We start from the raw sequence: 22,924 nt of genomic DNA on the forward strand, positions 1-22,924 counted from the left end.
GAGCTCCCTGTTCTGTGCAACCCTAGAGGCCCATGGAATGGAATGTTTTGCAGGTGGTTAAAACTTTGGGTTCTTTTATAAAACTACTTAAGGGTTTCATGAAGCATTCGTTTGCGATCCACTCCCATGTTTTACTTCTGTTCCCAAACTGCAGCCTCATCTTCACACAGCATTGTTCCCCAAGTACAACCTAGGACTGCACCAGGAAATCAACTGGAACATTTGGTCAAGATGAAACAATGGCAAATAAATAAAGATTTCGTGACTTTTGAAAGTTTAGAAATCTCCGCTGAAAGGATATCCTCCTCCTCTTGACTCCTGGGCTACAGCCTTCAGGGTTGTAGATAAGGCACTACCCCCCACCTTGGAGTGATGGCTCAGTGTAGGGTAAAGCACATCAGGGAATTCAATATTAAACTATCACAGAGATACAGTGACAAGTTGGGGGTTGGTTAAAAAAAATTCTCCCAAATTCTAGACTGCTGCCTAACAGCCTGGGAAAAAGCTGTTAGGGTTTGATTTCCTTTTTTTTTTTTTAAATAGACCCTGTCCTTGGTTTCCCATTCTTCTATTCCATTCTTCCCTTGGTGCTGACTTTTTTCTTGAATGACTCTTGGGAACAAGTTTTTACCTCTACTTATCCCATCCCTGGTCTACTCCACCATTTCTATGCAAAAATATCATCAAAGTGTCAATAGTGAGATAGGAGAAGATTTAAATTTTTGGTAACGGAGCAAATGCAAGGGGAAATAAACAAACAAATACATAAAAGACCTAAAAAAAAAAAAAAGTTCTCCATGCTTGCCAATGGGGAGAAGATTTGGATGGCGGTAAAGGGGGGAAGTTTTCACTGTTAAAGTCTATATGCAACCGTACAGTTGGAATTTGTTTTTACATTAAGCACATATTATTTTTGAGTCTAAAAAAGTAAAAGTAGGCAGAGCCTGTTACTACATTGTCATTATTGCTATTACTAGCCTTTTATGTGTTCATCTCATTTAGCTTATCTGAGCAATGAACTCCTTTTGTGGACTAAACACACAACCCATTGCCGTCTAGTTGATTCTGACTCATGGTTACCCTAAAGGACAGAGTGGAACTGACCCATAGGGTTTCTAAGGAGCAGCTGGTGGATTCAAACTGCCGACCTTTTGGTCAGCAGCTGAACTAGCAGCTGTGATTCCATCTTCTCTCAGCCTGTGCTCCCCTCATCCATTGAATAAACAAAAATGAATTAAATAATCCTCTGCTGATATTTTTCCTTCTGGCTTTATTGCTGGCCTGATTTACCTGCCTTTCCAGTTTGTTTTTTAATAAACTATATGAACAATGAATGCAACCCTTTGCTGTTGATGTGACCATTTTTAGTTTTTTGGCACCATTTATTGAGATAAGACATTGTTAACCAAAGTAAATATATTTTCCCTTATTTTAGTTGCTTCTCACATTCTAAATTACATCTCAGCTATTGTCACTAACAATCTCACAGTATCTTTGTACTTTTGACCAATTTTCTATTTTTAGTAACTTTCCCAGGACTGAAACAAATATACTGGTAAATCTATGTGAGAACCACCAAGGGCAGGGACAGGGCAGGGACAGAGCAGGGAGTCTGTCCTTCCTACTCCAGGACTTGAAGTCCTTGACTCTAAATGATAAGGGAAAATACACAAGAACCTATCACCCTGACTTCATTCTCAGAGCCAAAAATTGGCTACATTTGTTCTTTGTGTTTTTGTACAGTATCTGCTTTGTACGTGATGTTGCTACATGCCTTAAGAACGTTTTCCTATCAGCCACCATCTGCATCCAAATATGACACTACACCCACTCTAAGCTTTTCCGAGAACGTAAGAATGAAACATGACAATTACCTGCCCTGTCATTTGCTAGAAAGGGTTCTGTTTCAAACTGAACCAAAGAAAAACCACAGACTTTTGTATTGCAGCCAATATCTAAACATGTTTGGATTCTGACCGTCTCAAAGTTCATAAGTTTTAAAATCCAGTAATACAGAAAACCGCCCCCCACCCGCCCTCTCACACTCAGACACACAAACCACCAGGCGCTACTCACCGAACAATTTGTCAGTGGGTCCCTCATGTTGAATGATTTTTTGCTTCTGTCCTTCTACCTACAGCCCTAGCATTTGGACGCTGCAGTCAAGGTTGGGTGTGTCTTGGACTTCCGGGGTTTAAAGGACCTAGAGTACGTCAGTCCTTGTCAAACACAACAAGGAGGAAGTTCCAGCCTTGGACTTTCATCCCGTTTGTTTCCTGAAAAAGCAAAGAACTGCTGCAAGTCAAGAGAGCTGGTGTGAGATGGTGAAAGTAACTTTGTAAATACTTAGAGGGCAGGATAAAAGTGAAAGATTGTAAGTGAATCCTGACTGGTGCAGCCTTGGAGAGAAGGCCCAGCGGTCTCTACAATGCCCCTGATAATTCTGGACCCAGGGATAATGGCGTAAGGATTCATGTCCTCTCAGCTTACCCCAAAGGATATATCTGTAGCTATCAGAAATACAGTAGACCTGTCAAAAGTACATAAAATCACCTGTCTACATCATGAAAGAAAACTCATTCTGTGAAAATAAAAATGTCACATTTGCTCATCACTTTAGAAAATAAAAACTTTCATCCACCAGACCCAAGTAATCTGTGTGCCCTTTAAATATATTAGGCCATGAGCCCTGCATACGATCTCATGTAGTGCTGCCAAGCCCTCTGGGGCAAGAGAAAAGCGATAGAAAGACTCTGGGGCCAGTTGGGGTGGGCTGAGGAACTCTGCTGTCAATAGAGCCTTGAATGAAGGGCCAGTTTGAATGGAGTCTCTTTTTTTCCTTCTTCCCTTATCCCACTCTTCTCTTACTCCTTCCCCATGAACTGTAGGGAGACAATGTTGTTGTTAGCTGCCGACGAGTCAGCTCCGACTCATGGCTACCTTATGTATAACAGAATGAAACATTGTCTGGTCCTGTTATGCATAAGATTTTCATTGGCTAATTCCAGAAGTAGATAGCCAGGTCTTTCTGCCTAGTCTATCTTGGGCTAGAACTTCCACGGAGCTTGCTGTTTCTCTGCTCTAGTCTTACCAGTTGCTGTCAAGTCGACTTCGACTCATGGTGACCCCATGTGTGTCAGAGCAGAACTGTGATACATTGGGTTTAAAATGGCTGATTTTTTAGATGTGGATTATTGCCATGCCTTTCTTTTGAGGCATCTCTGGGTGGTCTTAAACCTCCAGCCTTTCAGTTAACAGCCAAGTGTATTAACCACTTGTACCACCCAGGAACTCCACGGACTAATGAAAGCTTAATTGAAAATTGCTCAGACTTTCTAGGTCCCTCAATTCTCTAGTTCTCAAAAAGTTTGGAAAAGAGAAGGCAAATCATCCACCCTGGGGACAACACGGGAACCTGTCTGCAACCCCTCCTGCAATGGTAAGCACTACAGTGGAGAATGTCTGGAAGCGTTTATCAGGGAACACAGCACGCATTAACCACCTCTCTGAGTCTAACTCAACCCGGCCACCACTCCCCACTCAAACGGACCAAGAAGCTAAGCTAACAATTTAAGAAGGATTTTTCTACATTCACCTTCATTTTTTTTTTCCTACTTAAAAAGATAAATAGAATTAAAAGTCAGCCATCAGCAGCTTATTTTTTATTGCTCTCTCTGCACCTGTGATCTGAGTTGCCAGTCCCTAGATTTTCAGGTAATGGCCTGTTGCCTTGTAATGGCCATTTGCTGGGTGGTCGGCTGCTTTGCTCTGACTGGCAGGCCTCCTGCCTCAAAGGAGCACCAACAACATAACCCAGTCTGAGCTTTAAAAAATCCATTTTTCACTGGCCCAGCTTGCTAGACCTTTATTCATCTGTTTCTGGGGCACAGGCTCCATTCAAATTATCTAGAAAACAATGTGAAGGGGGAAGAGACAAAGAGGAAAGAGAACTTGCCCTTTAGGCAGAGTGGAAAGGAGGAGAGAGATCTTGAGTCAGGGACCAGCATTCACACATTTAGCAATGCGCTTCCCCTAGGCTTAGCCAAAGGAACTTATTCATTGGAGGTTAACACATAACCAACCATCACGTGGATGGAATTAGACAACACAAGCCAGCACAATGAAACAACTTATAAACAGGCTATAAAATGAGGTCAACAGTATGCGACTCAGATTCCCACTGGAATCCCTGCCCTCAAAGATTTTAGATAAACTTGGTTGCAGCCTCAGTTCCAGGGCCTGGGACAGCTCGGAGTTTCTCCATGATTCCTTCCCCCTTTTTCCTGCTGCTTTCTGTCTCTGTTCAGTCCCACTTCAGCCCAAAATGGGGAGCTTGGATTCCTTTGCCAGTTTCCATAAGAACTGCCATCACACCAACTTACTGTTATCTTGTAGTCCTGCTGAAGAGTGGGAGGACATTCCTATACCCGGTCTCCTCACATGACACCTTCCCAGCAGGCTGACTAGCTTTCTCTTAGGCCTCCTGGACATCTGCTAAATTAAAATGTCTCTATCTTGCTATAGCATCTCCGTTATGCAACCATTGTTAGGGTAGCAGGGTGTCCTGGCTGAATCCAGACTGAGAATTAGAGTTTGGCTATCTGCTGAGCTTCTCAGACAGGTATTTGAACATACAAAGAAGCTTTGATTTGGAGGTCAGAAAGAGAATGTATCAGTTATCTCCTGTCACAATGATGCCAGTGGCTTAAAGTGACACAGGCTTTATTTTGTTTACAAGACTTGGTTTAGCTAAGTGGTTCTTCTGGTCTCCCCTGGGCTCACTCATGCAAAAGCCTATCTTCTACACAGCTCTGCTGATCTTGGCTGAGCTTGGGTGGGCAGCTCTTCCAGACTCTACTGGGACTCACTCACTTGAGTAGCAGTTGGCTAGCTGTGGGCTGGCTCTTGGCTGGGGAGATTTGTCATCAGTTAGTTTAACCTAGGCTTGTTCTCAGGACATGGCAGAGGAGCCAAGAGAATGAATGGAAGTGCTCAAGGCCTGCTGAGACACAAGGCTTGAAACTGGCACACCATTACTTAAGCTACATTCATTTGGTCAAAGTCATGAGGCCAGTCCAGATTCAAGGGTAGACTCCTCCCCTTAATGGGAAGAGCTGAACGTCCTATTGCAAAGGGCATAGATACAGGGAGGGGCAGGTCACAAAGTTAGCACTAGTTTTGCATTCAATTTACTACAATGTTCAGTCAGTATTTGTTCCTGAGTGACTAGAGAGATAAGGCAGAAAAGGACACTGGAGAGAGTAGATGGAATATGTCCCTTTCCACATTTCAGCCTGTGGGACAGATTTTTGAACTTCAGTAGAGATTAGGGTTAGTGTCATGGATTGAATTGTGCCCCCCACCCCCGCAAAATATGTGTCAACTTGGCTAGGCCATGATTCCCAGTATTGTGTGATTGCCCACCATTTTGTCATCTGATGTGATTTTGCTATGTGTTGTAAATCCTACTTGTATGATGTTAATGAGGCAGGATTAGAGGCAGTTATGATAATGAGGCAGGACTCAATCTATAAAATTAGGCTGTGTCTTAAATCAATCTCTTTTGAGATATAAAAGAGAGAAGTGAGCACAGAGACAAGGGGACCTCATATCACCAAGAAAGAAGTGCCAGGAGCAGTGCATCCTTTGGACCCAGGGTCCCTGTGCTGAGAAGCTCCTAGACACGGGGAAGATTGATGAGGAGGACCTTCCCCCAGAGCTGACAGACAGAGAAAGCCTTCCCCTGGAGATGCCACTCTGAATTTGGACTTCAAGCCTCCTAAACTGTGACAGAACAAATTTCTGTTTGTCAAAGCCACCCACCTGTGGCATGTCTGTTATAGCAGCACTAGATGACTAAGACAGTTAGGGAGAGAAATAAGAGAAGTTATGTTCAAGACAGAATCTAGATACAGATTTGGAAAAAGTGTTATTTCTTCCTCTCACCCCACATCCCACCTGCCACATACCAAAGAACAGCTCTGACTCCTGGAGGAGGGGATGGAGGGGGAACAATAGCACAGCAGGGTTCTCTCAGGTATCTCTAGCAGCAGAGGCTGTGGTTGGTGAGGCACCATGACAGGGAGAGGCTACCATGAGCAAACGTGTCCTTGAGCATGTGAGAATACTCCCTCCATCTCCCTGGCCCCCAGAAATGGCCCAGGGAGGCTTTGAAAGGAGGGAGCTGAACTCCTACATGAGCAAGAGAGGCAAAGAGCCTTATAGTTCCAGAATTAAAATTAATATAACCTCATTGATGAGAACTACATATGAAATATCACCTCAAAGAAGGTATACTATATTTACTTTCTAAAAAATTTAGTGCCCAAATATCATTTTGATATTATATGCCCTCAGATTTGTCTCTAGCTATGTTCCTGATCCTCATTCATTCTCTGGCTTCTTTCCACCCCAAACCTCCAAGCTGACTTTCTGTTTGACCTCCAAGATCCCAATCTTCCTATTTCCTTTCCCGTCTATGATTAGCCTTTGCCTTCCTCACATGGTCTCAGTGCAGAAAGAAAATCCACAATAAATGCACTTGGTTCTGGCCTGGAACCCAGTCCACCCACCCCACACCATTTTGTATTGCCTCTAAGGGGAGTCAACAACATTAATTCATATTTGTTAAGTGCTCATAGCAGAGTTTTGGTGCCCATAACTTATTAAGAAACAGTAGTCCAAATGTAGTAGAGGGTAAAAATGAAAACAAAAACAAAGCTGCAAGCCAAACCATTGCTGTTGGGTGATTCTGACTCATGGTGACCCCATGTATGTTGGAGTAGAACTGCTCCTACTGTTTTGGATCTTTTCGAAGTAGGTAGCCAGGCCTTTTTTCTGAGGCACTCCTGGGTGGATTTGAACCACCAAACTTTAGCTGAGTAGCCAAGCATTTAACAGTTTGCACTACCCAGGGACTCCTAATAGAGGGTAAGGGCTGTTTAAAACTTGCCTTGGAAGCTTCTTTATTAACCAAAGAATTGGAAAGAATAGCAAACTGAATGTTAATAAGCAATTAATAAAAGCTCATGTTTAGAGAACTTATCATGTGTCAGGCACTATCGTAAGTGCTTTACAAATATTAACTCATTCAATCATCACAGTAATCATTTGAAGTAGACCTGTAGTGTTAATGGAACCCTGGTGGTGCAGTGGTTAAAAGCTACAGTGAGCTACGACTGCTAACCAAAAGGTTGGCAGTTTGAATCCACCAGCCACTCCCTGGAAACCCAACTGGGCAGTTCTACTCTGTCTTATAGGGTTGCTATGAATCAGAATCTGAGTCAGAATTGACTCGATGGCAACGGGTGTGTATTATCATGATCTTATAACACAAACGGTATTATATAACTGAGGCCCAGAACAGTTAGGAGACTTCCCCAACCAAGATCGCAGTTAGTGAGCAGTATAAATGGGATTCATCTGACTTCAGTTCATGTTTAATTACTATTATATACTGCCACTCAACCTGTGAAATACTAAAACTCAAAAAATGAGAATATAACACATTTAATTATATGTACTAACTTAGAAATAAGTTGCAAAAGGATAAGTATATCTTTGGGTGTTGAGATTATGGTGGATTCCTACTTTCTAAGTTATATATTTTTGTATAATTTTAATATTTAGAACAAATATGTATTGCCTGGGAAACCAAAAAGGACAATTAAAATTTTTAAAAAGGATAACAATTATTCTAAGTTTAATTTGGAAAGAGGAAAACTTGACAGGTGAAATGGTGATAGCATGCCTTTCATACCTCCGGAACTTTGTATATGCTGTTTCTTCTGCCTGGAGGTCCTTCTGTCCTTACATTGGCCTCGCTGGTTTTTATATATCTCCAAAATCCAGCTTGAGTCATTTCCTCCAGACAGACTGCACTCTTACCTTTGTACTAGTGCTCTCCATTGCATACACTTCTTTTGTTTCATTTATCCTCCCATACCAAAAACTAAACCCATTGCTATCAAGTCAATTCTGACTCATAGTGACCCTATAGGACAGATTAGAACTGCCCTATAGGGTTTCCAAGGCTGTAATCTTTACAGAAATAGACAGTCACATCTTTCTCCCACAGAGCAGCTGGTGGGTTCGAACCGTCAACCTTCTGGTTAGCAGCCAAGTGCTTAACCACTGTGCCACCAGGGCTCCTGTTTTATTTATCCCATCACTATTAGTTTAATACTCTGTCTCCCATGCTACTCAATGAGCTCCTTATAGCAATGTACCTGGAGCAAAGTAAATGCTCAATACTTAGTTTGATTCTATCAAATTGAATACTGAGAAAATAATCCCACAAGCTTGATCCTCTTTTCACTGACAAGACAGGGAATGTTGCTTATGGGGAAGCCTAGATCCTCAGCTATCAGGAAGCAGAGTTCAAAACATGGAGAGAGAAGATAAGTGTGACCTTCTGGGCAGGGATCTAAAACGGGAAATGGCTCAAATGCACTTGGGAAGCTCTGACACTCTGATTAAAAATGGTCTTGACAAGCAGGAAACTGAGAAAGAATCAGAAGAATCCCAAGGGGCCACTTAGAGAACTTTCTTGGAGATTTGTTGCTTAAAAAGATATAAACAGAGGAGATAAGGAGAGTCTTGGGACCAAGGGTAAAAGCAAAGAGTGGCCTAATGTTAAGAATAAGTTTGGGAAAGTTGGAGCCTAAAGTGAACTGAGCTCTGCAAAGTTTGCTAAGAATATCTACAAGGATTTTTGCTGTATTCACAGCAAGATGAGTGTAAAGGCACAGTACTTTGGCTTGGGGCAGCTGGCCTGCTATACCGATGACTGAGAGAGCAGGGATGCCCAGTTGAGCCAGACTACTGGGTTCCAGGGTTTAGTAGGTGTTATGAATTCTAGTAATTTATTTAAAATTGAGTTATATGGGTGCTAGATGGAAGTCACGGTTCAACAAGAGAACACACACAGGAACTGAAAATGAGATGTTTCTTACTTACAGGTCTTGGAGGAGGTACACAGCTTGCAGGACGGCAACACAGGAGGTCATGGTCAGGCAGAGACATAGCGTGGACCTGGGGCTCAAGCTTTTATTAGGGTCCGAGTGTGGGGTGCACTAAGGTTCTTGGGCTTTTGTTGAATTGGTCAGTTTGAAGAAAAAGAGCAGGGCTTTGGGGAGCCTGTTGGGGGTCTTATCTGATGTGGAGCAGGGAGAGATGTTGAGGGGAGTTGTTGGTCACTCAGGTTGCTGGGGAAGTCGTATTAGGAGCTGACATTTGCTTATGTTTCTGTGGGCTGCTATCTAAGGCGCCACATTTGCATGAATAAACAGAGTAAGTCAGCCAGCTTGTTGCTTTGCACTGGAAGTTATGGCTGCTGAGGCAGCAACTAAAAATGCAGTTTTTGCAAAACTCATGACAGTGGGTCAGGCAGGGCAACTGGCCATCATTGTGCCACATCTTCAGGAGCACATTCTTCACAGGACCAGTTCCAACAGGGGTGAAACATCTTGACCTGTCTTCCCGTTCCCAGGCTTGCTCCTACTTCTGTGTTCTGGAAGGAGCCTTACTACTTGAACTGTTTGAGCTGACAGAAGACCAATACCATTCTCTGCTGCCAAAACTTCCACCAGTCACCTTCAGAGGGAAGTGTAGAAGCAATCTCATTCTGATTAAATTACTTTTTATTTTTAGTTGCTGGTTGCTGCAGGGATTCCTTTCCTTAATTTCTGTAAACGGAAAAGTTTCAAACTGTAGGCACTTGTGTCAGATGTAAGAATGATGGGGCCAACATGCATTCTTAGGAAGCACAAGGTCAGGATGTAAAACATTTGTTCATTGGAAGAATGTGTCAAGATATAAAGAATTTGTTCCCAAGAAAAATGTGATCATGATTGCAATCTTGTATAACTGAACTGGCTGGTACAACTCACCTAGGTGATAACTCACTCCCTTCTAGTCAAGTGGCCAACCTTTACATTTCAAAGGACTTCAAGTTGAAGTTGATCTTATCTATAATCAGTCATTAACCCCCTACATTTCCTTTCTGCTCTATGTAGATAGACTCCTCTCTCCACTTGAACTGCGGAGTACTTTGTATTTTTACTTAGTGCTGCCCAGCATGAATTTTATTATTCCTCAATAAAACTCTTTTTCTTTCACTCCTAACAGAGTGTGAGATTTTCTTCTTTGACATTTCTCGTGTCAGAAGCAGGACTCTGAAGGTGCATTATATTTGACAATCCCCAGAGCATCCAGATGCAGGCACGGTACCTGCTGAGCTACTTTGAGCTCTCAGCTTCCATGAATTTTCAGGAATCGTTTAAGGTAAAAAACCTCTCCAATCTGATCTCTTCTCCTTTGAATTGATAGTTCTTTGAGTTTTATTGTGAGTTTGTTTTGGTTCTTGCAAGTCAAAGTTTGTTTTGTTGTAACTATCATTATAAAATGGGGAATGCTGTGTCTAAAAGAGATTTGGAGCCACCTTCTGGGACTTCTGCTCACTACATGAACAAGCATTATGTTCATGTAGTGAACATATCATTCACGTTCTTGTCTGTCTGGCATAATCTCACTCAAGACAGTTTGGAAAATCAGTGGCTACTTTGGGGTTTCTTTTGATCTCTCTAAATTAATTTTTCTGTGCAGTAAATTATAGACTGACTGAGGCTCCCAGATTAAACAGTCCCAGTGGGATGACTATTTTGATTGGTATATTGAGGTCTTTAAAAGACATCACAACAGTAAGATTGCTTCTCTGCAGGACACTGTCTCTAAATTAACTCAGCAGAATAAAGAATTACAAATGTTAAATTTCAGCTCCCACACCGTCTGCTCCCCTGCCAGCTGTTACTTCTTTATATCCTTCTTTGTCTTCCTATTTTTCTGAAAACACTTTATCTGAACTTCCCTGTCCCCCTAAAAAAAACAGGAAATAAACCCTTGTCTGAAATTCCCCTTAAAATTTGCCCCAGCAGTGATGCCGAAGATTTGTCTCATATCACTTTTGCCCTGTGGAAATGCTTAGAATTATGTAGCATTGTGAAAGATTTTCCTAAGCTGCATAAGGACCCCTACAAATTTTCTGAAGAATTTAAAATCCTTGTTGAAGCCTACCAGCCTTGGCTCCCCTACTTATATCATTTTTTTCACATGATTACTGGCCCAGGGGAAGCCCAATTATGGATAGAACAGGCAGAATGGGAAGGCTATGAGGAGATTTTAGCCTTAAATATTGATAGAACAACCACCAAGCTGTTGGAAGACTGTCTATGAGTAAAAAATTGCTAGAGGCTATCCATAAGGCCTTTCCCCCACTGATTTATTGGACTAAAATTCACTCTTGTAAAGAAAATAAAGATGAAAGTGTTTATGATTATCAGACCCAGCTGCTGCAAAAGTTTTCTGAACACTATGGCCTTACTTTGACCTTGCCTAGTGCTTCTGGAGCTTTTAGTGCTATTTTCATATCCAGGACTAAACCTGAGATCTAAACCATTTATTAGACTGGGAGACAGCTCCTACTGTTGAGCTAACCAACTTAGCCTACAAACTTTTCCAGACTCTTGAAGCTGAAAGAGTTTCTAAGACTAATAAATTAATAGCCCTTCAGTTGCAACAATTACAATCTCCCAGTCAAAAGAAAAATGCTAAACCTTCCAGTGGCACAAAGGCAGGCATTTGTCATCAGTATAAAAAACCTGGCCATTGGAAAAATGAATGCTATAAATACAAAACAAACAAAAGATTGACATAGCTCCCCTTGAAAAACCATATAATCTGATTCAGAATGAAGGGGTTCCAGGGACAAAAGGCTTTTCCTGTGGGGGCTTTTCATCCACAAGGAGAAACTACTTATTAACAGAGAACCTTGCCAATTTTTAATCGACACTAGAGTCACCCTGTCTGCTATTAACCCCATTTGTTTACAAAAGCCCCTGCCCTGGAGTCCAAAACCTCAAAAGAAGTGGGAATCACCAATCAGGAACAAATGTTGATTCATTCCCAATCTGTTCCAATATCTCTTGTTCCTATTGAAGATTTACACCATTTTTTGCTCGATTCTGATACACCTGTCAATCTACTGGAAAGAGATATTTTATCCAAACAGTATTGCCATTTGCAATGTAAAGGGGAAATGTTACTGAATCTGCCTGTGTTATGGATTGAATTGTGTCCTCCAAAAATGTGTGTCAACTTGGCTAGGCCGTGATTCCCAGTTTTGTGTGATTGTCCACCATTTTGTCATCTGATGTGATTTTTCTAAGTGTTGTAAATCCTGCCCGTATGATGTTAATGAGGTAGGATTAGAGGCACTTATGTTAATGAGGCAGAACTCAATTTACAAGATTAGGTTGTATCCTGAGTCAATCTCTTTTGAGATATAAATGAGACAAATGAGCAGAGAGACAGGGGGACCTCATACCACCAATAATGAAGAACCAGAGGGGTGTGGGGACCATAGTCTTGGGGAACATCTAGCTCAATTGTCATAACATAGTTTATAAAGAAAATGTTCTACATTCTACTTTGGTGAGTAGTGTCTGGGGTCTTAAAAGCTTGTGAGTGACCATCTAACATAGTCCACTGGTTTCACCCTGTCTGGAGCAAGGGAGAATGAAAAAAACCAAAGGCACAAGGGAAAGATTAGTCAAATGACTAATGGACCACAAGTACTACAGCGTTCACTAGACTGAGTCCAGCACAACTAGATGGTACGTGGCTACCACCACCTACTGCTCTGACAGGGATCACAATAGAGGGTCCCAGACAGAGCTGGAGAAAAATGTACAACAAAATTCTAACTCACAAAAAAAGACCAGACTTACTGGCCTGACAGAGACTGGAGAAGTCTCGAGAGTATGGCCCCAGACAACTTTTAGCTCAGTAATGAACTCACTCCTAAGGTTCACCATTCAGCCAAAGATTAGACAGGCCCATAAAACAAACTAGACTAAAGAAAAGGGGCACACCAGCCCAGGGGCAAGGACAAGAAGGCAGGAGGGGACAGGAAAGCTGGTAATGGGGAACCCAAGGTGGAGAAGTGAAGAGTAGTGACATGTCATGGGGTTGGAAACCAATGTCACATAACTTGTGTATTAATTGTTTAATGAGAAGCTAGTTTGTTCTGTAAATCTTCTTCTAAAGCACAATTAAAAAAAAAAAAAGAAGAAGAAGAAGAACCAGGAGGGGAGCATGTCCTTTTGACCCAAGGTCCCTGAGCTGAGAAGCTCCTGGACCAGGGGAAGATTGATGACAAGGACCTTCCCCCACAGCTGACACAAAAAGTCATCCTCTTGAGCTAACACCCTGAATTCGGATTTTTAGCCTCCAAGACTGTGACAGAATAAATTTCTGTTTGTTAAAGCCATCCACTTGTGGTATTTCTGTTATAGCAGCACTAGATAACTAAGACAGTCTTATAACCCTAAGTCAACAGAGACAGGCTCTGAATTAGACAATGTTTAGAAAGAAGAAGCTTTTGCTGTATGCTTCTCCAAAATTCAACTCAGTGTAGTCCCCTTCCTTCTGACATCTTTTCCCTAGTTCCTGAAACCTTATGAGCCACCATATCCACAGATGCAGGTAGAGTTTTGTCAACTGAGACAATTAAAATTCAAATAGATTTATCTAAACTTCTGCCAGAAATTCCCAAGTATCCACTCAAATGAGAAGCAAAAAAAGAACTAGCTCCTATCATACAAGATTTCCTTTCGAAAGGTTTAATTGTCCTTTTTACCAGCCCTTCTAATACTCCTGTTCTTCCAGTTAAAAAAACAAATAATAGGGGCTGGAGATTTGTTCAAAATTTGCATGCAAACAACCGTACTGTTATTCCTAGATTCCCAGTAGTCCTTAATTCTAATTTATTACTTTCCAATGTCCCTTCAGTTGCAACTCATTTTATTGTTATGGATCTTTGCAGTGCCTTTTTCGGTATTCTTGTGCATTCTGAAAGTCAATATTTGTTTGCTTTTACTTGGGAAAATCAATAGTTCACCTGGACTGTAATGTTCATGAATTTACTGAATCTCCCACCTATTTTTCTCAGATTCTGCATGTGGATTTGCAGCCTTTAAAGTTTACAGACAAATCCACATTGCTGCAATATGCTGATTATTTGCTAGTTTGCTCAACCTCCCAGCAAGCCTGCCTTTATTGACAATGTAGCTTTTTTTAAACATCTGGCTGTTGGTGGACATAAGATTTCCAGAGAAAAATTTCAATTATCTTAGCCTTCTGTTAAATATTTGGACCACCCAATTCCTGCAGAAGGCATCTCTATTGATCCTAAATGGAAATGAGCTATTTTTGTCTTTCCTGTATCCAAAATAAAGGAGCAGCTACATGGGTTTTTAGGACTCTGTGGCTGTTGTTGAACCTGGATTCCCAATTTTTCTTTGTTGGCTCAACCTTTATATACTTAAAAGCCTCTAAGCCATATTCATTCCAAATTGCTCCAGAAGATTGAGAGGCCATAAAACCAAAAAAAAAAAAAAAAAAAAACTCATTGCCTTGGATTCCGACTCACAGCAACTCTACAGGACAGAGTAGAACTGCCCCGTAGAGTTTCCAAGGAGCGCCTGGTGGATGCAAACTGCCGACCTTTTGGTTAGCAGCTGTAGCACTTAACCACTATGCCACCAGGGTTTCCATGAGAGGCCATAGTTCAATCACATCTACTGTGGTTTACACTAGTGTGGCAGTAGCAGCCACAACCCTAAGTCAGGGAGAGTATACCCTGGCTACAGGATCAAGCTGTGGGCTCTAATAACTTATAGGTCTTTGTTGTCTTCCATGTTTTTCAGTTAGTACACCTAAAGCATTTCCAGATACTTCATGTACAAATAAGGAAAAAATCTAGGTGTTAATTAGGGAAACCTAGAGTGGGGGTGTTCATTAATGCCCTTTTTAATTTAACTATGGCCTCTCAATTAAAAAGGGCGTTAATGAACACCCCCACTCTAGGTTTCCCTAATTAACACCTAGATTTTTTCCTTATTTGTACATGAAGTATCTGGAAATGCGTTAGGTGTATTAACTGAAAAACATGGAAGACAACAAAGACCTATAAGTTATTAGAGCCCACAGCTTGATCCTGTAGCCAGGGTATACTCTCCCTGCCTTAGGGCTGTGGCTGCTACTGCCACGCTAGTGTAAACCACAGTAGATGTGGTGCTGGGAAACTTTTTAGATATCTATGTGCCCCATGCTATGTTTGCCTTATTTAATTCTGCCTTGACACAATATCTTTCCGCCAGCAGGCTCACCTCCTATGAAGTTCTCTTCCTGGCTGCATCTAACATTAGATTACATTCCGTGGCCTGTTTAAATCCGGCTGCTCTTCTCCCTGTAGCTAATGAAAACAACTCTCCTACACATGATTGCCTAGGCTTGACTTAACAATTTTTAACCCCTCAAAAAGACTTAAAAGTGATCCTTTTAACTAATCATGATTTAGTTTAATTTGTGGATGGTTCCTATTTAAAACCTAATCCTGCTATTCCTCACTATCAAGCTGGATATGCTGTTGGGACTTCTTCTGAAGTCCTTGAAAGTCAGGTTCTCCCTGAAGCCACTTCAGCTTAACAAGCTGAATTAATTGCCCTCACCAGAGCTTATCAAATTGCTTCACGAAAATCTGTTACTATTTTTATGAATAGCAGGCATTGCTTTGGAATTGTACATGATTTTGGCATGTTATGGAAACAAAGAGGATTTTTAGCATCTTCCAGAAATGACATAAAAAGTGGAGCTTTAGTAAAGGATCCTCTAGACACTCTATTACTCCCTCTGAAATTGCTGTGATAAAAATACAAGCTCACCAACCAAAAGGAGTACCCCAAACTGAAGAAATTTGAGGAAATATTCCTGCTAATATGGCAGCCAAACAAGCTGCTTTTCAAGTTATTTTGCATTTATGATAAATAAATAAGGGACTTCTCGACTCTGACTATGGATAACTCCAACCTTCATGAATTAACTTTAGAAAAACTTTAATAATACCAACAATTAGTCCAAACATATGAAATTAAGGCATGGAAAAAGGCAGGCTGTTACCAAGATTCTGCCACTAAATTGAAAACTGTCTTACCAATTTCCTACATGTTCCTATGAAGCGAGCCTTACATGAAGGTTCCCACATGGGATGAGATAAAATGATTGAGACCTTAAAAAAATATTGATGGGGAAAATTTTTTGAGGCATCCCAACATGTTACCACCCACTGCCCTATTTGCCCTTGCTACAATTCCAGAAGATACCTTAAAGTCCCACCTGGACAATATCCTTTACCTTCCTGGCCTATGCTTGAATGGCAGTGAGGTTTTATTTAGCTTCCACCCTCAAATGGTTATAGATACGTACTGTAATGATTCATAGATTTTCACATTGGGTAGAAGCCTTTTCCTGCCTTTGTGCTACTGAAGCCTTTGTAGCAAAGAAAGTTCTTGAAAACATCATACCCACCCAGGGAGCACCAAAAGCTCTTCAGAGTGATCAGGGAACTCATTTCACTGGTCAAGTTATCCAAGAAGTGTGCCGAGTTTTTCCTATTTGTCAAAGGCTACATTGTCACTATCATCCTCAGTCTTCTAGTTTAGCAGAGACAGTTAACGGAATAATAAAAATCCAAATAACAAAGCTTTGTGAAACTTTACATTTATCCTGGACTAACGTCCTTCCCTTAGTTCTTTTAAATCTGAGGTCCACACCATTTGTATCTCACAAATTTACCCCTATGAAATAACTACTGGGAGACCAATGGTCCTTCCTTATGTTGCCTGCACTGACCCTAAAATTGTTCAACCTGAAGTACTGAAGTATTTCCTGTCTTCAATTAAATATTCTAAAGAATATCTTTCACAGGTTAGAGAAGACTTTGATGAGCAGAAACTAGACTCCTGAAGCCTGCCTAACATCACCCCAGGAGAATATGTATATTGGAAGAGACACAAAATAAAAGACTCATTGGAACCTCACTGGAAGGGACTATACTTAGTCCTCTTCACCAATTCATGTGCAGCCAAATAAAAGGGAATAAAACCTTGGATTCATTTATCACAGTTAAAAAAGGCTAAGACTTCTCTTTGGACCAGCTAACCCAACGTAGAATTGAAGGTACCATTTAAATGTCCCCGTGGCTAGAAGAAGCAGACAGCATCTAAAGCAGACAGCTGACACAAGATCCTGGACCAGGCCCCAAAATGCAGCTCTTTCTCTTTTTACCTTTGCTACAGTCACGCCTTTACTAATGTTTTCCTTGATTGGACAGATGCTTATGGTCACCATATTAAAAGGTTTAATTGTTGGATATGTGGTGCCCTTCCAACCTCAAGTCAGTCTGGCCTTCCCTGGTGGGTCTCTCCACTACAGGCATCTGATTGGGTTGCTCTTGATCTATGGATACAAGAAAAATGGAGAAATAGTTCATTACTACAGGAAATCACTATTACTAGATTGTCCTTTGATAAATGGCCTCTTTTTGGATCTGAACAAAACTCAGGCCATAACTTAACCTTTAGTCTTAACACAACCCTTACTTTACTAAATAAAGTTACGCAAGAAAAGCTGGCTAAAGAATCTTCCAAACCCATAAACAGTAGTCTTCATATTATAGGTCCACATCAACAACTGTGGGACGGATTCATCTGGTTAACTTTCCAAGCAGAGAGGCTAAGTCAGGTTGCTCCCCTTTCCTGAGAACAATCTGACCACACCCATATGAATAACCCAGCCATCATTAGATATATGAGATAGCTGCCATTGTCTGAATGTGCATCCGTTATAACCTTAGAAGCTACTGATTGGTTTGTCATCGACTAGCTACGATGCTCAGGTATCTATTGTAGTCCCAATGGCACCTTTTGGCTATGGGGAACCAACATTTGACCCTGGCTCTGCCAGGCTGGATTAGAACATACACTCTGGGCCTGAGTTGGATTCAAGGATATATGTTAACTGAACTTCCCTTACCAGCTAATGTACCCATATTAAGAGTTCAATGGTCTCGATCAGTGTTTTATTGGCTTGATTGTTTAGTGGCAGTATTCTCACCTCAGATAGGACTTGAAGATGTTATGGTGTTACCCAAAGCAGGTCCTGCTCAGTGCAGCTTCTTGTCAATAAAGACACACCGAGGTGAAGAGGGAGGAAGAGCATTTATTGCAAGCATTCAGGCAAGGAGCAAGGAGACATATTCCTCAAATCAACCTCCCTGAACAAAGGGAGGCAGAAATTTTATACCATCTCTCACAAGGAAGTACATGTAAACATTATGGACTACGTAGGTTATCATTGTACGCAGGCACAGTAAGACAAATTGCATTTTTTTTTTTTTTTTGGCATGTAGGCTAGTAAACTGGGTTTGACTGGCTTGAGCCACATCCAGTGCTTTGAGGACAATGGACAGAAGGGGCAGGTTCATCTGGGTCTGAGCAACTACCAATTGAACCACATCCAGTGCTATCACTTAAGGCTTTGTTTGATAATGGCTAAGCAGCTCCTGGCTGTGTTGGCTATCAATGGCACATAGAAATATTAACCAAATATATACAAACTGCCCTAAATGACAGTGCCTGTGGGCTCCAAGAGATCAATACCAAAATAGCAATGATAAGAAAAGCACTACTCCAAAATAAAATGGCCCTAGACAGTCTCACTGCAGCCCAAGGAGGAACTTGTGTCATAATAAAATCTGATTGCTGTGTCTACATTCCTGACAATAGTGCTAATATTACACTGTATGTTAATCATATGCAATGGGTAATATTTCACCTTAACGATCCTGTTTCTTCCTTATCTGATATTATAAGTAATTGATTTTCCTCTTGGGGTGGGTGGTGGAAAAAATTGCTACTTCATTTTGGAATTTTATATTCTTCATTGTTTCTATTATTGTAATTATAAAATGCATTGAGCTTTAGTTCAATGCATTTTATCCCGAAGTTCTGTACTTCAAAACCATTTGTCCCTTCACATAAAATCATACTGGTTTCACAGGCTTTCACCAATGATTGTGCTGTTTAATCACCTCCCTGTTTTATCTCCCTGGGGATGTTTCATCTTGACCACTATCATTCTGTTCTGACTGGGAAATATTCCTTGAATGCGGCCTTGTCCGTTAAGATGCTCCCCATTAAACCTACTCACCCTGAAGATGAGGCCTATTAGTTGGCAAGGTGAAGAAAATCATTTTTATTAACCAAAGATCCTCAAGAAAACAAAGTCCTTGCAGAAGAAGGGCTACTCCATTGTAGGTGATCAGCATCCCCTAGCAGAGGCTTGATCAAAGGGGAGAAATGTAAACAGAAAAGTTTCAAACTGGAAGCACTTGTGTCAGACATAAGAATGATGAGGACAATATGCACCCCCAGAAAGCAAAAGATCAGGATGTAAACCATTTGTTCATGGGAAGAATGTGTTAAGATATGAAGAATTTGTTCCAGGAAAAATGTATTCATGACTGCAATCATGTATAGCTGAACTGGCTGGCGCCACTCACCTAGGTGGTAACTCACTCCCTCCTAGCCAAGTGGCTGACCTTTACATTTCAAAGGACTTCAAGTTGAAGTTGATCTTATTTATAATCAATCATTAACCCCCTACCTTTCCTTTGTTCTCTGTGTATACAGACCCCGCTCTCTGCTTGAACTGCATAGTGCCTTGTATTTTTACTTAGTGCTGCCCAGCTCAAGCTGTATTATTCTGCAATAAAACTTTTTCTTTCACTCCTAACAGAGCATGGGATTTTCTTCTCTGACATTTCCATATCTCTGCACAGCTGGAAGATACATTTCTGAAGGCTTGCCTTATGCATACATTAAAAAAAAAAAAAGTACATTTGCCCAAAGCCTCAGGATAGAAAAAAATCTATTCAAATTAGAAGCACTAATGAGTGTTTTTTAAACTGTGGCAGAACAGTGGGGGTACACACTGATATTGCTATTGCTAATAGTCGGCCCACTTTGTAACATCTAAGGTAACTTTTATGCTCAGTTTGTAGTAATTACATTGTGGTTTTCAAAATTGCACAAATTATGCTTTTCACCACTTCTCATTTCATAAAAATTACTTAATTTTTAAATCTGAGCCCAAATAGTGAAAATTAACTTATTTTGTATATACAAACCAGCCGTTTTCAGTGTGTGAGGGTTTAATTTTCATTGTATGTGTCCGAGTTTCATATCTATTAATTTAAAAACTCCAACTGTTAATGGAGAATAAAGATTTAAAAAAAGATTAATTTGCATAAGACAAATTAATGTAAATTCGCTTTTCACTAATAAGCCCTAGGAAGTGAAGACTAATGGATAACAAATTAACAATCAAGTCAACCTACAGCCATAATCTATGGCTTTAATTTCCAAAAGAAGAGTATAAGAACAAGGACATTTTACAAATGCAGATTAATCCAAATGACATTATATTTTTATTTGATCACCTATGTTAATACTCATATGGTATCATTTAAATTTTCTAAGCTCCTTTGTAATCAGTCTTACAGACTCCAATTAAAATGCACACTGGAATCTCTAGTATAGGGGTGCTTTAATTTTCAGAGAAAATTATGAGTTTGTCATTTTTGTATATGCAAACAAAGTGTTATTGCAAGATTCATTTCCCTATCCACATCGGTGCCCTCTCCACTTCCACATTATAAATCATTGATTTACAGTCATTTCCTATGATTTATTGCCAAGTTATAGAGATAGAATCTTTGGGAGGAAACAAAAGCACTCCAAATGGTTATTTATAGTGGTTGCTTCTGCAGTGGGAACTGCAGAGCCGGGGGATGGGCGTAAGGAGGAGAGGGAACTTTCCTTGTCACTCTATTCTGTTTTGTACATTTGTTCATTTGGAATTTTATATGATCAGCGTTCATTAATGTATTAGTTTCCTAGGGCTGCTGTAATAAATTACCACAAACTGAGTGGCTTAAAAAAACAAAAAATTATTCTCTCACAGTTCTGTAGGCCAGAAATCTGAAATCAAGGTGCTGGCAGGGTTCATTCCTTCTGAAGACTCTGAGAAAGAATCTGTTCTATACCTCTGTCCTAGCTTCTGGTGGTTGCCAGCAATCCTTGGTGTTCTTTGGCTTATCGACACATCACTCCAATCACATGGCCTTCTCCCCTGTGTGTCTGTGTCTCTTGTCTTCTTATAAGGACACCAGTCTTATTGAATTAGGGCCCACCGTAATGTCCTCATCTTAATTGGATTGCATCTGAAAAGACTCTATTTCCAAATAAGGTCACATTCACAGGTGTGGGGGTTAGGACTTCAACATATCTCTTTGCAGTACACAATTCAACCCATAACAATTACCCATTAAGTTAATTTTAAAAGCCATTGCACACCTGTGGGGTTAAGGGCGCACCGTGTGTAAAGCCTGTTCATTCAAGATGTAGGTTCAGTTAACAAGTTCTCTGCATGTCTGTTGAATCTTCCCCTGGTCATCTTCTTGCCAAACTATTTAACCCCTTAGTCAGCTTCTCCCACAACTCTTCTGAAATGTACTCCTGAAAATCATTTTCCTTCACTTTAACATTGTGTATAAATTGTACTCAGTTGGTAATTCATTGATGTGTATTCATTCATTCACTCACTCATTCAATGTGGTTTTGTATAGTACCCTCTTAGTTTTAGGAAGGATTCAAAGATGTACAAGCTCCAATCTCTTCTTTCAATGAGTTCAGTTTGATGAAAGAAGGTTACAATGTGTCCTGATAGATTATATAAAAGACATTGTCATGGATTGAATTGTGTCCCCCAAAAATATGTGTATCAATTTGGCTAGGCCATCATTCTCAGTATTGTGTGATTGTCCACTATTTTGTCATCTGATGTGATTTTCCTATGTGTTGTAAATCCTACCTCTATGATGCTAATGAGGGGGGATGGGCGGCAGTTGTGTTGATGAGGCAGGACTCATTCTACATGATTGGATTGTGTCTTGAGCTGGTTTCTTTTGGGATATAAAAGAGACAAGCGAGCAGAGAGACGAGGGGACCTCATACCACCAAGAAAGCAGTGCCGGGAGCAGAGCGCTTCCTTTGGACCCAGGGTCCCTGCACAGAGAAGCTCCTAGTCCAGGGAAAGATTGACGAGAAGGACCTTCCTCTAGAACCAACAGAGAGAGAAAGCCTTCGCCTGGAGCTGACACCCTGAATTTGGACTTTTAGCCTACTTTACTGTGAGGAAATAAATTCTGCTTGTTAAAGCCATTCACTTGTGGTATTTCTGTTATAGCAACACTAGACAACTAAGACAGAATTTAGTACTGAGAGAGTGGGGTGATGCTCTAACAGATATCTAAAATGTGGAAGTGGTTTTGAAACTGTGTATGGATAGAAGACTCAGAAGGAAGTGAGGAGAACTATTAACACTGGAGACGGTGCAGATGGTGAGAAACAGCAGCAGAGGACTGGCAGGAGCAGAACTAGGAGACCAGTGCCAGACAGTGCTGGAGCTGAGCCACGGAGTGAGAGAGCTGACTGCCTGTGTGCAGGAGGTTTCCTTGTGGAGTGGGGTACCTCTGGGCACTTACTGGTGGAGCTACAGAGCTTTGGAACATTTGCCCCAGCAGGGGAGATGTGGTTGTAAGGCCTGAGGGCTGAGATGCCAAGGAACCAGGAAGCAGAAGCTGAAGAGACAAGGAACACAGGAAGCCAAACTGCCTCAGTCTCAAAAGATATGGCTATGACCTCTGAGGTTTCAAAGGATGGAGCCATGAATGCTGGTGTTTCTAAGGGTGGAGTCACCACTCAGATGGACTAGGAGAATGGTGCGCCTAAAGCTGAGGTAGTGGAGTTGTCATCCCAGTGGGCCTGGAAGGCGGAGCTGAACCCCAGGGACAAAGGATCTCCAATCAGAATCTGGAGAGTGTGGCCAATACCTAGAGTCTGGAGGGCAGGGCCATTGTGTAAATTGTCTCAGAGAATAGAGGATTATTTTCAAAGCCTTGAGG

The 22,924-nt window shown here is 41.1% G+C and overlaps 1 protein-coding gene across 8 annotated transcripts in view; it reads right to left on the reverse strand.

Annotated features, from left to right (window-relative positions):
- NOSTRIN (nitric oxide synthase trafficking) overlaps positions 1–17,301 on the reverse strand; it is a 71,787-nt gene extending 54,486 nt beyond the window's left edge. For 5 of the 8 annotated variants that reach the window (XM_023730601.1, XM_023730599.1, XM_023730600.1 and 2 more), the window contains exon 1: positions 2,077–2,925. Coding sequence is in view for 3 of the 8 variants with exons in the window: in XM_023730595.1 (XP_023586363.1) it covers positions 2,077–2,103 (27 nt within the window). In the remaining 5 variants the exon portion in view is untranslated. Of the gene's footprint in view, positions 1–2,076; positions 2,928–17,184 lie in introns of those variants that run through there. The other 3 variants (XM_023730595.1, XM_023730596.1, XM_004375594.2) reach the window with 3 other exon arrangements.
- Between the last annotated feature and the right edge of the window lie 5,623 nt (positions 17,302–22,924).

Source organism: Trichechus manatus, unplaced genomic scaffold, assembly GCF_000243295.1.
Source record: "Trichechus manatus latirostris isolate Lorelei unplaced genomic scaffold, TriManLat1.0 scaffold00037, whole genome shotgun sequence".
NCBI lineage: Eukaryota > Metazoa > Chordata > Mammalia > Sirenia > Trichechidae > Trichechus > Trichechus manatus.